The 16,595-nt window shown below is 36.8% G+C and overlaps 1 protein-coding gene across 1 annotated transcript; it reads left to right on the top strand.

The window, feature by feature from the left end:
• Positions 1–2,342, top strand: LOC107137704 (olfactory receptor 4K3-like; the record flags this gene model as incomplete). Its single annotated transcript, XM_015480161.1, is given in 4 exon segments — positions 1–142; positions 145–786; positions 789–814; positions 2,100–2,342. Coding segments are annotated over 4 exon segments (1,053 nt in total), but the record flags the coding sequence as incomplete, so codon positions are not given.
• Positions 2,343–16,595: the final 14,253 nt, after the last annotated feature.

Genomic DNA, 16,595 nt, shown 5'->3' with positions numbered 1-16,595 from the left:
TGGAGTATGCAGGTCTTACTCTTCATGATATTTTTGTTGCTTTACGTGATCATTGTATCTGGAAATATTGTCATTGTGACCTTAATCATCACTGACCCTCATCTCCATTCCCCCATGTATTTCTTTTGGGGCAACCTGTCCTTTGTGATATGTGGCTTTTCTCAGTCACCACTCCTAAGATGATCACAGACTTTCTCAGGGAGAGCAAAACCATTTCCTTTGCAGATTGCATGTGCCAAATCTTATTTGCCCATTTCATTGCTGCAAGTGAGATGGTGCTTCTAGTGTCCATGGCCTATGACCACTATGTGGCCATCTGCAAACCACTTCATTACTCCACCATTATGAGCCTGCAAAGGTGCACTGGGCTGGTGGTTTATTCCTGGACTACTGGCTTTGTGCATGCCATGAGTCACCTGGCTGTGATAGTGCAGTTGTTCTGTGGCCCCAGGGGAACAGACAGCTTCTTCTGTGATATGCCTCTGGTGATCAAGCTGGCCTGCATGGATTCCTATAATTTAGACATTTTAATGAATGTTGACTGTGGGTTTGTGGCTGTAACCTGCTTTATCCTCTTGCTGATAATCTACACATATATTCTTCTCAGTGTCTGCCAGAGATCTAAAACTGGTGCATGTAAAGCCCTGTCCACCTGCAGTGCCCACATCACAGTTGTGGTTATCTATTTTGTGCCCTGTATCTTCATTTATGTGTGGCCACTCAACATCACCTGGTTGGACAAACTTCTTGCTGTGTTTTATTCTGTTTTTACACATCTCCTCAATCCTGCATTTTTACATTAAGAAATAAAGAGGTAAAAAAAGGCTTTGAAAAGACTCAGGAGTTATTATGTAGGTTCCCAGGAAAAGGCTTAATGCCCAGAAATTCATTGCATGTAGTTTAAATTGACAATACACTGACCTTATAATATAGATTAAAATTCAAGGGATATAGTTTACAGCTATAAATAGTTCCAGTTTCCATATACATCTGTAGATTTGAGGCAATGCAGAGATCTTAAATTTTACTAATCAGCCAATGTTGTGAATTATTTCCCTGAAATCCATACAAGAACAATCCTTCGTTATGGAAAAATTATCTTTTCAGTCTTTCCACACCACTAATAATATGAAAAAGAACCTGCAAGCAAGCATAGTGACTTTAGTGTTCATCCCCACTGCGGCATGTATCAGTACAGGACACCAAATAAAACCTCATTGTATGTGAACCACATTAGGCATGTCTGCTAAAATGGTGTGGATTTTTCTTGGTGGGACATGAAAGCATTCTAAAATAAGATTCTCATATTTGTTCATAGCTGTGTGAATATACCACTTTCAACTTACACACATTTATAAGTGAGTTTTATGGTATGGTAATTCTATCTCAACAAGATTATTCTTTAAAAATCCAATTCTAAGAGTACTCCCATGGAACTTTTCAAAACATGAAAGCTATTACTTTCAATTTATTTGGTGTGTAGGCTTTTTCTTCGTTTGTCAGGCCTAGCATGGCCCAGGGGTGTCACTGGGACTTTAGTAATCCTCTTGGAGAGGAAGTCAGGTGCGAATAAAAAGGTCTTCTGTTGGCTGAAGCTTCTTTGAGCAGTGTGAGGTTCTGGTTCTTCTAAGGTAGGGAGACTGCTGGGGTAAATCTTTCATGAGCAACATCCAGTTGTTCCCACACTTTGGACTTCTAGGTTTTGTCTGCCAGGGCCCTGATCTGAACATAACACCTGTTGGGAGTTTCCCTGAGGATTCCTTGGGAGGTTGGCAAGGGCGGCAGGGGGAGGTCGATAAGGAGGGGGTTCATCTGCAGGATCAAGAAGAGGTTCTGAAAGCTCAGGAGGGGAAGGTTTGGAAAGGGGGGAATGGGGGGAATGTTTACAAGCTAAAAGTACCTGGTGAGGATTACAGGAGGAACATAGTTCGGGGGGGAGCGGAGGAGGGAAATAGCCTCTATGTAAGGGATCTCCTTCCACTTTTTTGAGCACTTGCAGAAGTTATAAAGGTCACTAAGAATTTAAGGATATAGAGACCCCTCTGGGGGCCATTGGTTTTGATTGTCTAATTGGTAATATGGCCAATTCTTGCATACAGAATTTGATGAGAAGTTTTGGTTTGATGTCTGGAGTGAGGGACAACTGGTTGAGGTTAGCCAGAAGGCATTTGAGAGGGGAATCAGCAGGGAGGGAAGAAGAGGCTCCCATAATGACTCTTGACAAGAAGAAAAGTGGTGAATGGCCTGGACTGGAACAGATTTTGGTTGAGTTTCCTACAGGCATCCCTGAAAGAGAAGTCAACCAAAGAGACTCGGGAGAGTCGGGCCGGGATGGCAAATGAGTCATTACCCAAGAGCCCAATCGGTGAGACCTTCTGAAGGCCGGGAGTCACAGGCCACCTGACGTCAGGGCTTTTCCCAGGAGAGGAGAAGGAGAATTTGGAAGCAGAGAGTCAGAGAGCACTTATTCTTCCGTTCCTATAACTTGTCATCTATGAAATGGGTATCCAGTGAGTCCACAGTAACTGTGAAAGTCGTGGTGGGGTGCGTTCTCTCCTCCAAACTAAGTGTCAAGGGCCTTGCTTGAAGATCACAGCCAAAGCCTTTGCATATAGCCATTTGGAGATGGACTCCCAAAAAGGGGATGGGGAACTCACTGATTGTCGATCAGAAGGAATCACCTATTGGAGAGCTGATGTTGGGTGGAATGTAGCAGCGCTCAAAAAGGTGAAGGAGGAGGGCAAACCTTGAGAGAGGGGGTCCTCAGAATGAGGAAACTCCCCCTCCCGGGTTTCAGCACCAGATGAAAAGTCAATGCTCGTCATCCGAGATTAAAATGCACACACAGAGATAGCAATGACAAAAATGAAGCACTTTATTGCAAGCTGCTGCCAGCTTATATAGGGAAATGAAAGTCAGTTATCCTAAAACAGGAACCCCCTGGGACCAATCATAGTAAAGGTCAGGTCATCATCTGTGGTGCATGGGATTCATGGGGGTCAGGAGCTGTTCACAAGCCCAGGTGGGTGAATCAACTGAAAAATGTTTAAAATAACGTGTTATCCGCCCATTGGCAATTTGCCTGCCGCCATGTTACATTCATGGACCCATTATGAGAAAAACCCAAGGAATCCTCAGGGGAATCTCCCAACAACACCCATATCTGGACTAAGTGCTTATACATTTCTGGAGCTGTGTTATTGCATTAGATGTTAAATGTAGGTCAATACTGTCCCTTCACCACAGGAAATAAGCTTCTGGTTTTTTTCCTACCAAATATTTCTTCAGGCCCTTACACTGGATCTTTAAGTACTTGTTTATAGCCTTCTGTTCACTATCCCTCTGAAGGGATTCCTACAGTTTAGCAATGAGTAAACAACTCCCCTATAGGAATGGAGTAGCTATTCCTAGTCTTTGAACACTTGAATCACTTCCCACAGGGGTGTTCATTTCCAAATGAATATTTTTTTCCAGTGAGTTTTGGTGGCAGGCTAAGGCAGGAGGATTGTGGTTTCAAGGCCAGACTGGGCAAGTGGAAAGAAACTAAATTTAAAAACAAGACTAAAAACAAAGACCATTTTTTTTTTCCCCCCAGGATCATCAGTGAAAACTTTTATCAATCAGGAATCTTCTTCCAGAATTGGAATCCATATAGTCCCTGGGACTGAGTCTTACTTTTCCACCAAGTTGCTCAGTGAATCAGCCACAAATCCACATTTACCACCTACTTTCCCAAGCTATTCTCCTACCTAGTTGTGTAAGCTTGGCTAATCCGAGAGGCAGACATAAAGCTGGATTCCAGTATACTCACACAGGGAAAACAGCAAGATAAACAGAATTGATACATGAACAGTATAGAGATATGTCTAAAACATTATTTATATTGATAAGGAGATATTTTAAACAAGTGTAAATCCTGTCAAAGTTTTATTTAATAGGAATAAACAAATAGAGAAATGAATATTTAATGATAGAAATAAGAATAGTCATTCTTTCTAGTGATACTAACTGCAAAGTGGATTAAGGAAACTTTTAACATTGAGAAAAATATGTGGTAGTTGATAAGTGTGGTAATTTCAGATACATTTATGTGGGGAAAATTTTAATCTTTTCATTTAAGAGTTTGCACCTTAATATCTGCAAATTAATTTTCATATAATAACAGGAATTAAGAATGGCAAAACAAAAAAGTACTGGTTTAAAATAGTTTAAAATGTTCAGGGTAGATATTTTCAATATACGGGTCAAAAAAATTTAGATATAGTATTAATTATTAAAAAGCAGTGTCTTTATTTCATTATCATAACCTCTTTTTAAAAATCTCCCCTGAGGTACTTTTTAGCCAACTCTATATTATGATAGTCAGTGACTCATTATATTCTCCAAGGTCAAAGGAGGCAATTGGGAATGGAATTCCTGTTTTCTGGGCTTAGGGAACATCTTGTTATTTATTTGTAGTTTTTCATTTTCGTCCTTTGTCTTAACTTGTATTAAGTTAAGACAAAGGACGAAAATGAATGTAATTTGTATGTAATTGTGTCTTATGTGTTAAATTTAATCCACCAATGTATTTTAATTGATAGTGTTTTCTAATTTACTATTTCTTAAAATTTTCTCCATATTATTTTTAATGGTTGAGAATAATTCATCGTAGGTGTGTTTCCTAATCTAGTTAAATAATAAACAATGGAGTAAAGAATACTCTTGCAATCAAATTATTACACACATCCTATTTCCCTCATTTTAAGCCCCTGGTGCTGGACATTAAACCTAGGGCTTCTCACTTGCCAGGTAAACACTCTCACCAAGTCACATCCCAGCCTTGTCCTTAATTTTTTCTTTTATTCATTTAATTGATTTTATTTTTTTAAATACACGACAGCGAATGCATTACAATTCTTATTAAAAATATAGAGCACAATTTTTCATATCTTTGTATATAAAGTATGTTCAAGCCAACTTTATTTTGTTTTCTTTTTGCATTACAATTCTTATTACACATATATACCACATTTTTTCATATCTCTGTTTGTGTATAAAGTAGATTGACACCCAATTCATGTCTTCATACATGTACTTTGGATAATGGTGTCCATCATATGCAATCATCCTTGCTAATTCCTTGCCTCCTCCCTTTCCCTCCCACCCCTCTTCCCTACCTAGAATTCATCTATTCCTCCCATGCTCCCCCACCCTATCCCACTTTGAGTCAGCCTCCTTATATCAGAGAAAACATTTGGCATTTGTTTTTTTTTTTTTGGGGGGGGATTAGCTAACTTCACTTAATAATTTGTTATTTCTTTGCAATGAACTTAATTTCATTGCACCAATAAATTAAATTTTTATGTAATCTTTGTCTTTACTGGCACAAAAGTTTGAATAAATTATCATTCATTTTGATTTAGACCAAATTCATTATGGTTTAAAACACATAACTTTTCATCTATGTCTGTGTATGTATATCAAATTTCTTCCCAATCTAAGACACAGAGTCATTAAGGAGAGAAATCCTTTCCTGTAACTAGATAAAGCCACAGTCTTCTTATTTGACCAGTTGATGTGTTCAGCAGCTCAAGAAATTGGGTTACAGCAATTTCATTGTGAATGAACAAAGATGAATGGGTAACAGAAGCAAGACCAGAGGTTCAATTTATCTAAAGATGTACTGATGTTCCATTAAAAATAGAGGTTGCACCTCATGTTCCAATGTGGAAAGGCGGTAGACATGGCTGCTTCTTTGAGATTCAAATGTCTCCTACAATCATCTATGTGGTTCCATCTTCACTACTAAGGTGACTTTTAATTTTAGAACTTAAAGACTGGTTTTGAGTTATAATTCTTAGGTCTGGAATAGAGTTTTCTTTTAAAAAATGATTTAACAATACACTTTTTCATAGGATCAAACATCCACCTAACAGAAATAAAACAGAAAAAAATGAAAAAATACGTAATACATATCTAAATAATGTTATGGATCCTAAAAGAAACAAACGATCATTGTAAAACAATGAAGTATGGCTAACTTCAAAACCACATTAGAATTTAAGAACTAAAGTAGAAAGAAAGTTTCAGAAAGCATAGAGCTAACTTGAACTGTGGAGGACATGCTATAGTGGGGCTCAGAGAAGACAGGTGCATGGGAGAGAGAGGTAGAACAGAACCTCCTAGCTAAGCCTTTGATGTGCATTGCTGCCTCTGCTTCAGCCAGCCAACATCAAATTCACACCTGAACCAACAGCATCTGCTCAGCTTTACCAATGTGAATTTGGGCTTTCTGGGTTTCTTTCCTATTTATATCTCGCCCTCTTCCAGCTTAGGTGGTGGAAACGGGGTTCCCCTTGGTGGAATGGGCTGGGTGAGAAATAAAAGCTAAGAGAAATAAAACAGCAAAAAATCACAGAACACAGAAAGTAATTTCAAGAGTGGGGGCAGGACGGGCAATTCGATCATACAGATCAAGCTTCTATACTGACAAAATGGAGCCCGCGCCTGCTTTATTTATATTAGGAAATAGCAAAGGCCTTCCATAGAATGTTCTTCATCAAAAAAGGTTAAAGATAGGTTGTCCAGTTCCCAACAGGTTACACCCATCTCCTGAGCTACTATGGGGGGACTTCCTAGCAGAGCAGAGATAGAAGTCAGGCACTTTGGGCAATCTATTGGGAGGGCCACGAGTAGTTGAATAGTTCACAATACCAAACCAAAATCTCCCTGGCCACCATACCTGGAGATGACTCTCATGTAAATCGCAGATGGCTTCCTCCACTTACATCCCCTTCAAACTCCTGGGTATCAACTGCTTTTAATATTAGTAATTTATTATTACATAAAAGAAGATTTTGAGTCACCCATTCTGTTACACTATCAAAAACTCTCTGACTTTACAAAAATATTCGATTCAACTTGTCCCATTTATACCTCATTTGCTTTCCTGAGTAAAAGAGTCTGTTTGCTATATATCTGAAAAAGATGGAAGTGATATTTATTAAAATTAACTGCAGCTACTGGTTCTTAAATTACAAACTGAAATAACTCATTTTACTAAAATTAAAAATGTGAAATATATAAATTACAAAATAATCACCCTGATAAAGAAGTTCTTCATTAGACTTGTAAGCTCTACTGTTCTAATTGGGTAGGAATATAGTTGGTCAGCCATATATAGCTCCAGAAGATGATTTATTTATCATTAAGAAAATGGAAGTGGCACTGAAGCAAAACTTTGACAAGTTTTAGAGGAGAACACCTGACCCAAGGATTTCATATTTAGGTAAACTGCCAGCGATGGTCTGGGTATTTGTAGTCTCCTTAACTCAGGTTGAAATTAATTCTCAAAGCTATATAGTATTTTGCAGTGGGGCTTTTTGGAGGTAGGTAGACCAGGTCATGAGGGTGGGGCCCCCATGACTGCATTATAATAATAGGGAGAGAGACCCAAGGTAGAAAGCTTGTTCTATATCACATGCAGACAGCCCACAGAGCAAGAAGGACCTCACTAGAGGCAGCTGCCTGATCTTGCACATCTCCATTTCAGAACTGTGAGCCAAATAAGACATCATTACTCAGGAGAAGATCAGAGAGAAGAAAGTTGGGAAAAAGAATAAAAGCATGTAACTTTCAAAGCAACAAGGGATAGAGTGAAAACATCAAGTGACCCCTGTTATACTTTGACTATATTCATAGGAATTGTTCATTTATTTTACATAAATTAAAACCTGATAAATTTCAGAAAAAAATAAGAGGAAGATGCAGGTATGCACACTAATGCTGACCTTTAACTTTCATTTCTGAACTTTATTCTTCACACACACACACACGTACATATTTTGTTTTAAGATGAACCCAGCCTAATTCCATTTTAAGATTGAGAACCATCTCATCACAAAGTCATGAAAAATTAATTTCTGTTTTACTATAAATTACTGAGATTTCTAAACTTGTATGGAATTCCTGCCCATGCCTTGAACTCACCCATGCCTGGCTCTCCCTGACCAGATAACAACCCTGTCTGAAACCTAGTGTCCCCTTAGAAATTCTAATGTTGGGATCTAAATTTACTCCCTACCTTGAAATATCATGCCATTTAGATCATTAACCTACTATCTGCCTTTATATTATGGTTGTCAAATTCCTTTTAGCTGTAACTTTTCAAGACACCCCTCTTTTGCAACTTTTTGTGCTATAAAATCTTTTTCCTGGGGAGCTGGGGTGCTGGTCTCTAGTCTGGTGTTTTCAGGAGAGACAGTTGCTGGCCAGCTTTTGTGTACACAAATACAAGCTTGCTTTAATTTGATTTAACGCAAAAATCAAACAGTGGTCTTTTCTTTGTATCATGGTTCAACATTTAGTTAGAAGAACAATAATCAATAATATAAGTAATAATAAATACTGGTAAGGATATGGGGAAAAAGATATACTCATACAAGTTGATGGGGCTACAAATTACTACAATGACTTTGAAGAGCTGTATGGAAATTTTTCAAAGATTAGGAATAAAATCACCATATAGCTTAGCTATCACATTCCTTAGTATTTATCGAGAAGATTTTAAATCAGCATGCTATATGATACAGGCACATCAATGTTTATAGCAATACAACTTACAACTGCAAAGTTTTGGAACCATCCCAGGTGCTGTTCAACAGATTAATGAATAAAGAAAATGTGATACACATGCACAATGGAGTTTTATTCAACCATAAAGAATGAAATTATAGCATTTGTTGGGAAAAAGGTTAGGTAGGAGCTCAGGGACATCAGGATGTTGGTGACAAAGTATTAGACAAAGAAGGAAAGGACACCCTTGTCTGGAGACCTGTGGAGAAGACACAAAAAAAGAACAATCAAAGATACAAAAGAGTAAGTAGACAGACAGGATGGAGTAGAGAGAGTGAAGTGAAGTGTAAATGAGAAGTGCAGAAGTGAAGTGTCTGTTCCTCCTGGCCTGGGAGTTTGTTAACTCAAAGAACACATACCTCCATTATCATGACTATATTCTAATTAGTATTTCTTTAACCCAAGTGCTAGCTAACTGACGTAAGGTCCAGGTTAGTACAAACATGGAGCCCCTTCTCTCCAAGGACTTTGCTAAAGAAACCAGGCAGGGCCTGCATAGTTGCCTCAGAGGGAGGAGGCTAGGCATTCTGATTGTGGGAATCAGGGCTCCAGTTATCCGCTGGGAGTTTGCTCACTGGGGGAAAGCTCCCCTGACTAATTCCACTGTCAGAATACTTACAGTGTCTGATCCCTGTTTATAATAAATCTCATTACCATGAAAACTCCTCCCACTGAGGACATCACCATGACAATTCCCATCAATGAGGAATTATGACCATGACAACTGCCCCCCACGAGTTCAAATTTTAACATGACCAAAAGAAGTAAAATGTGTAGTATTCTAATTAGGTTTTCTAACCTAACCAATGGTGGGAGGAAATTGAAAATTATTCTAATCAGATATCATAAGATAACCAACAGGACAAAATATTTTTAGTTCTTCAATCACAACCATATAGGAAATAGACCACTCCAGAGTTCAGGATATGTGACCCTAATTTCCAAACTTTGGGGCCTTGAGCCTCTCTCTCTTGCTTGGGCCATCCCTTTCTATCTATTTCCTCCGCGTGTTTCACTCAATTCTTTGTATGAGACACCAAGGACCTATACTGTTACTAGACATCCCAATGGTAACAAAAGGGTGGAATTGCAGAATATAATGCTAAGTGAAGTAAACCAGATTCAAAAGGTCAAGGTTCAATGTTTTCACTCAAAGTGGAAGTAAGAGCAAAGTCAGCAAAAAGCTCCCATTTAAAAGTAATGAGTTTTCTCCACACAGAAAAGATGAGGTTTGAGGAGGTAATTGTTTCACCTGATGTAATCATTACAGAAGATATACATCTATCAATGTTACTTGGTGTTCCATTCATATGTACAAAGTTATATTTTTATGTACTGGTTAAGTGACAAGTGGGATTACACCAAATTTAAAAGCTTCTGAAGCACAATGAAGAGAATAATTTATAGAGAGAAGAGACTACTTAAAAATGGGGGAAAATCTTTGGCAACAATTTTCTGACAGAGAATTAATATCTACAACATAGGAAACACAAACATCAATAAAATAAGCATTTCAGTTAAAAATAGGCAAATGACTTGTGTAGACACTTCTCATAAGAAATAAAAACAGCCAGTAAATAATTATATGAAAAAAAAATCCTAGTGCAATGGTGCACACCTGTAATCCCTGAGGCTCAGGATCCTGAGGCAGGAGGATCTCAAATACAGCCTAAGCAAAAGTGAGATGCTAATCGACTCAGTGAAGCCCTGTCTCTAAATCAAATATGAAATAGGGCTGGCAATATGATTCAGTGGTCAAGTGACCCTGGGTTCAATCCCTGGTACAAATTATATAGAGTGTTAACTTAGCATGTGTGAGCCCCTGGGTTTATCCTCAGCACCACATTTAAAAAAATTTAAAATAAAGATACTGTGTCCATCTACAACTAAATATGAATTTAAAACAAAAGAAAAACTATGCAGAATTTTGAATAATTAAATATTTTCTTCTATTTAATTTTCTTAACTGAGAAATGGAATGTAACAAAGCATATATGCTTTGTTACATATATATATTTAGCCATCAGTGAAATTGAAGTCAAAGGTAAAATGACATTCCATCTCATCCTAGGTAGAATTGCTACCATCAAAAGAACAACAGCAGCAACAACAACAACAAGATAGAAAATAATAGATGCTTTGAAGAATGTGGGGGAAAAAAGCAACACACTATTGGTTAGAATTTGAGTTAATACAGCTGCAATGGAAGAGTATAGAGCTTCATCAAAAATGTAAAAATGGAACTTCCATATGATCCATTTATTCAATTCCTAGGTATATATCCTTAAGAAATGTAGTAAGAGATACTGGCAGATCCACATTTATATCAATACTGTTCACAAACTATTTACAATAGATAAGACATGCAATCATTCTATGGGCCCATCAACAGCTGAATGGATAAAGGGAATGTGGTCTTTATGCCAGGGATTGTGATTCAGCCATAAAGCAGAATGACATCCTATCATTTGTAGTAAAATGAATGGGAACAAGTGAGCAGCATGGCACACAGACAAGTAGAGCATACTTTCTTTCACATGTAGAAACATAAGCAGAAAAAGCTGAAAACAGGAGAGAAACAATTAGTGATTGATAAAGAGGCAAAGGGAAGAAAGCAGAAGGATGAGGGGAGAGGGTAGAAAAGGAGATGGACATGATCAATAGTCAATGTATATTCATGTATAGAAATACCACAATAAGTATCACTAATGTGTATCATTAGTATTAGTAATTCTAAAAGGTAATTTTTAAAAACTTACACATGAATGCACACTGAAGTATATCTTTATAATGTTATAAAATTGCCTAACATGAAAAAGTTTCTCAGAGGTAGAGATTCTTTTGGACTAGTAAAGCTTTAAGATACTACTTTTAACTAATTCTAATGTACTATGTTATACACTGAGAAATGGGAGCCAAAGAAAGTCTGTAATTATATAAAAAAGGAAAGAAAAACTCCACAAAAATCCAAAATTAAGAGAAAGACTTTGTCTTTCCAAGGATGCTCCCTGGCTCCCTCTCCCTCTCTCTTCAGGCTCCTTCCCTTCTGTCATCATGACTTTCTGAGTTCACCCATCTCTTTGGGCATCATCACTCTTTCTTTTCCTCTTTACTTCTATATTTTCATATGTATTTTTGTTTATTTGTTTCTTCTGTGCTTTCTTTTCCAGATTCTGATATGTTTAACTTTTACTACTGAGGATCTACTCTACAGATATATTTTTCTTGCAAGATTACTTATATATATTCAAAGTTATTAGCAGCATAGACTCTAATAGGAAAGAAATCCCTACAAATATCATCTTCCTTCCTTTACCTCTTTTATTCACTTTTCATCATCTCCTATTTCCTTTCTGTCTGAACTTGACAAACATTTGAATGAAAGAATACTTGACTGAATATTGTATTTACTTTGTAAAATTAAAGTTCCTTATTTTAGTTTTAATGTTGTTCAGAATAATGCCATAGTTCTTTTTCATGTATAAGAAAAACTAGGTAGTGATGGGATAGTGGCTGAGCGGTAGAATGCTCACCTAGCACATGTGAGGCCCTGGATTCCATCGTCAGCACCACATTTAAAAAAATTTAAAATAAAGATACTGTGTCCAACTATAACTAAAAAATAAATTTAAAACAAAAGAAAAACTAGGCAGAATTTTGAATGATTAAATATTTTCTTCTATTTCATTTCATTAATTGAGAAATGGAATGTTACAAAGCACATTTTTAGAAAAAAATCTATAACTATCAATACAAAACGTGCAATAGATTATTATTTTATTTGAGAGGACAAAAACCTAAAGGCATTGATCTCCAAGACACCATGAAGGTCTTTAGATAAGCATAATTCGTTATTTCTTATTCATTATTTAGAAACCTAATGTATTCTCTTCATCTTACTCTTTTGCACCAAAAATATGCGGATACTATGATATTTATTATTGATTCAGGACCACTATTTAACTTCCTAGATGAGATCTATGACTTCTTATCCCAGATATGAGTTACATATCTAAAATAACCTGTCTAGGCTTACTGCTTTCATTATGCCTGATTAACATCTGACATTCTATTATCACTGCCACTAACAAATTGTCAAATACTACACAGATACATGTAATCCTGTTCTTGTAGCAGCACAATCAAAATAGCCAAGTTATAGAACAAGCCTAGATATCCATCAACACATGAACGGATGAAGAAAGTATGGTGTATATACACAAATGCGTTTTATTTAGTTATAAAGAACAAAATTATGTCATTTAGAGGATGGAACTAGAGATCATAATGTTGAGTGAAATGATGCAGACTCAAAATCAAGGGTCAAATGTAATCTCACATATGTGGATACAGGAGAGAAACAACAATGAGAAAAAGAGATTACAACAAAATCAGACAGACTAGTAGAGAAGAAGGTGATCAGAGGGATGAGTACAGGGAAAGGACAGGTACTAAGAAATGAAATTTACCACAGTATGTTATGTGCGTGTAGAAATACACCATAATGAAACCTACTATTTGTATATAATTAGACACTAATTACAAAAATAAAAGTGAAAACATAAATGTGGGAACCTTAATGGGCACATACTTTGATTATTTATTATTAAACATATTCTTATGATTTTCCTTGTATGCTTCTAGATGGCATTCCACTAATTCCCACTGGTAGTACTCTACAGGATGAAAGTTGTTATAAAACCGAGAGCACATTCTGTATTGCATCATAAATTAGAAGTGCATATTTTGGAATCTATGATATACAAACATGAGAACATATTTAAAGAAACTATTTAGAATGTTCTTTGAACTTCCCCTTCAGTAGGTGGAAGAGGATAGCTGTTTGAGGGTAGGATTGGATTCCTGACAAAGTGAAATTTTCATCTTTTGTACTTGAAATAGAAAAAAGAAATGCAAAAAAAATCATGCATTTATCTGGGACATCTGCTGCCTTCAAATTTATGAGAAGAGAAAAATGCTGCAGAAATAGATTAAAGGTGAGCACTTTCTACCCTGAAACTGAAATGAAGCCCATTTTATATTTAATTCCTTATTTGAAAGAGATTAAAATAAGGGGAAATGCCAAGAACTTTTGGAGATTAATTATTTGGATATTAATTTGGGTGTAATACAAATGACTGATTCCAACCTTCCCACCCCCAGAAACAAAGGTAAAGTGGAAAAAGGAATAAGAAATCCCAATGAGTCAGAAAATGTAGGCAGAGTCTCAAGACAAACTTCATTGACTTCACAAGCATGCAACAGGTATGCATATCCAACTGACATGCTCTGCCTGTGCATCTTCAATGCCAGAGGAGTTTGTGTCAGGTAAAATGTCAAGGAAGGCTAGAGGTGGTGAAAGCCTTTGGGCTCCTCTTTAGCCTACACTAACAACATTTCTTTGTCTTCCCTGCCTGAATACTCACTTGAACCTGTGACACCCTCTTGTGCAGGAACTCTTTTTGTGCAGAGGAATGTCCATCTCAGACACAGCTGTCCTCAGTCTCTGTAATGAGCACAATTTGAGACTGTCTGGAACAGAGTACAGAAATGAGACTAGAAGAGGGCAGGAAGTGAACCAAAGACTTGGGGTGATATGGAATTCCATCTGTTGGGTGACAGGGAATAGACACAGTAGAAAATGAAAAAGGAAGAATGAGAGAAACTGTGACTATCAGGTGCTACCTGTGTCTTGACATCCTGAACCTGAAGTAGCACAGGAGCCCAACCCAGGGGAGCAGTGGATGAACCATGTGTAAGTACAGGAGGGGAGCTCCAAGGCTCACTGTCCTGGGAGCAGATTCTGCAGACAGTAGGAAGTATGGATATGGAGGTCAACTGGGTTAAGTGGGTTCAGAGAAAGGAGCTCTCCAGCTACTTCTAAGGACATCAAAGACATTTTGTTGAATTTCAGATCTCTTAGACTCAGTATGTTTGTGCTAATGCATGTGGGACTATGTATTTGTGCATTCATCAAATATGAGCTCCTGTATTTTAACTATTTATTCTATAACAATATAACATTCTTGCACAGCTACTGTGCAAGAATCAGCATGATATAACTCTAAAACCTTTTCATCAGGATAAATATATCCTCATGTACATTATGTAAATTTCTACTGTACCTATCAGCCTCTAACAGTTTCCTTGTGTGGATATTTTACACAACTGTTTTGTGCTGTCTTTTTTCTTTCATACAGTATAGTGTTTTTGAGGTTCCTTCCTATTGTAACATGTATCAATCAATATTTCACTGCTTTTCTTTTCTTTTCTTTTTGGCCAAATTGTATTTGTCTATTTCACAGCACTTTTGAAAAGTATTACATGTAACTAAAAATCAAACCAGCATCTGTATATTTCACATTGCAGAATTGGTTCTAATCAGTAGTCATTTCTCTTCCATATAATCCACTACAACAGTGAACTATGTAGTCTCAAAGTATTAATTATGTATTTGTAAAATGTTTTTATATTAGACTAATACAAATACATGATTTTTAAAAACATCTGTAGTAAAAGAGAGAAATTCCACTGATTTCAGCACTCCAACAGATTACCTTGCTACCCTCCATCCTAGAATGAATACTCTCTACATTAGAGACTAGTATAGAGACTAAATATTATGTCTCAATTTCTCCAACATGATTGCAACTCTTATTTAGACAAAGATTTAGACAGAAAAGGTGACTTATTTTTGGGTACTGGAATTGAACTCAGGGGCACTCGACCACTGAGTGACATCCCTAGCACTATTTTGTGTATTAGTTAGAGACAGGGTCTCAATGATTTGCTTAGTGCCTCACAGTGCTGAGCTGGCTGTGAACTCACAATTGTCCTGTCTCAGCCTCCTAAGCTTTTTGGATTACGGGCATGCACCACCTCACCTGGCAAAAATGGGAATTATTAAGTCAAACAAAGTCATGATTTGTCATTTAATGCCTTGATGAAATATTGTCAGTTAATGAAATACCAATACTTTCCTAATTAGTTTTGACAGAGGTATATACACTCATTTAATCACTTGCTAATGGTAACAAAGAAGGAAATACATTGCAGAAAAAAGTTAACTGCAATTTAATTTAATTGTCTCCTAAATGAATATATTATATGTTGTATATGGCCAATACCAATGCACTCTGCTTTAATTATATTACTTAGGATAGTCAAATTCCTTTTTGTATTATTAAAAAATATCTGTGAGAAGGATACTATTTGGCTACCATTCTGGCATTCGGAGAAGAAGATTTTAGGTATATGGTAAGCAAATAAAGGACTACTAATTAGAATTTAGGAACAGGACATAGTGCCTAAACAGGATCGGCACCTGGTCATGTATATAACCAGGGTAATACTTCTAAGTCAAGCTAAAGGTACAGATCTTGTTTTAAGAGCCTGATGACCAGTTTAGATTGAGAATTCATAAGGCTATCTATGCAGAGCATGACATCAGAATTATCATTGCAATTCAGAAAACAAACAGAAAGATAACAAGCAGGGACTTGGGCTTCTGTAGGACTTGAAAAAGCACTTTGTTATGTGTCAATAAGAAGCAGGGACCCACACTTTGCCCATATTCTGATAATCAGAAACAGTGAATTACCATTAACAACAAAGATTAGTCATCAATAACCCCCAAACAGAGAATCTTGCTAAAGTTTATGTTGTGTGTTAGTGAATAAATTCTTAAGACATTGTAAGCAAAATAGCCTCGAGTCCTACAGAAGCACAGTTATATAGAAATTCATGGTTAAATGGAATGAAAGTGTAGTTAGAAGACCCAAGTCTTGGTGAGGAATGAGTAGAATGAAAGAAGGGTGAGCTCAGGGTTCAGGGGAATTATAGGGCATACGTTGCTTTCAGCTATGCTAATTTCGGATGTAGCAAATATTCTTTTTACTAGGAGAGGATCTATTGAGCAGAAAAAGGTTGGTCATAACAGGTAACAATTTGCTTTTTGTGATTCTCCAGATTAGAAAAAG

This window comes from Marmota marmota, unplaced genomic scaffold, assembly GCF_001458135.2.
Source record: "Marmota marmota marmota unplaced genomic scaffold, marMar, whole genome shotgun sequence".
Lineage (NCBI taxonomy): Eukaryota > Metazoa > Chordata > Mammalia > Rodentia > Sciuridae > Marmota > Marmota marmota.
This window is presented reverse-complemented; position numbering and strand designations above follow the sequence as displayed.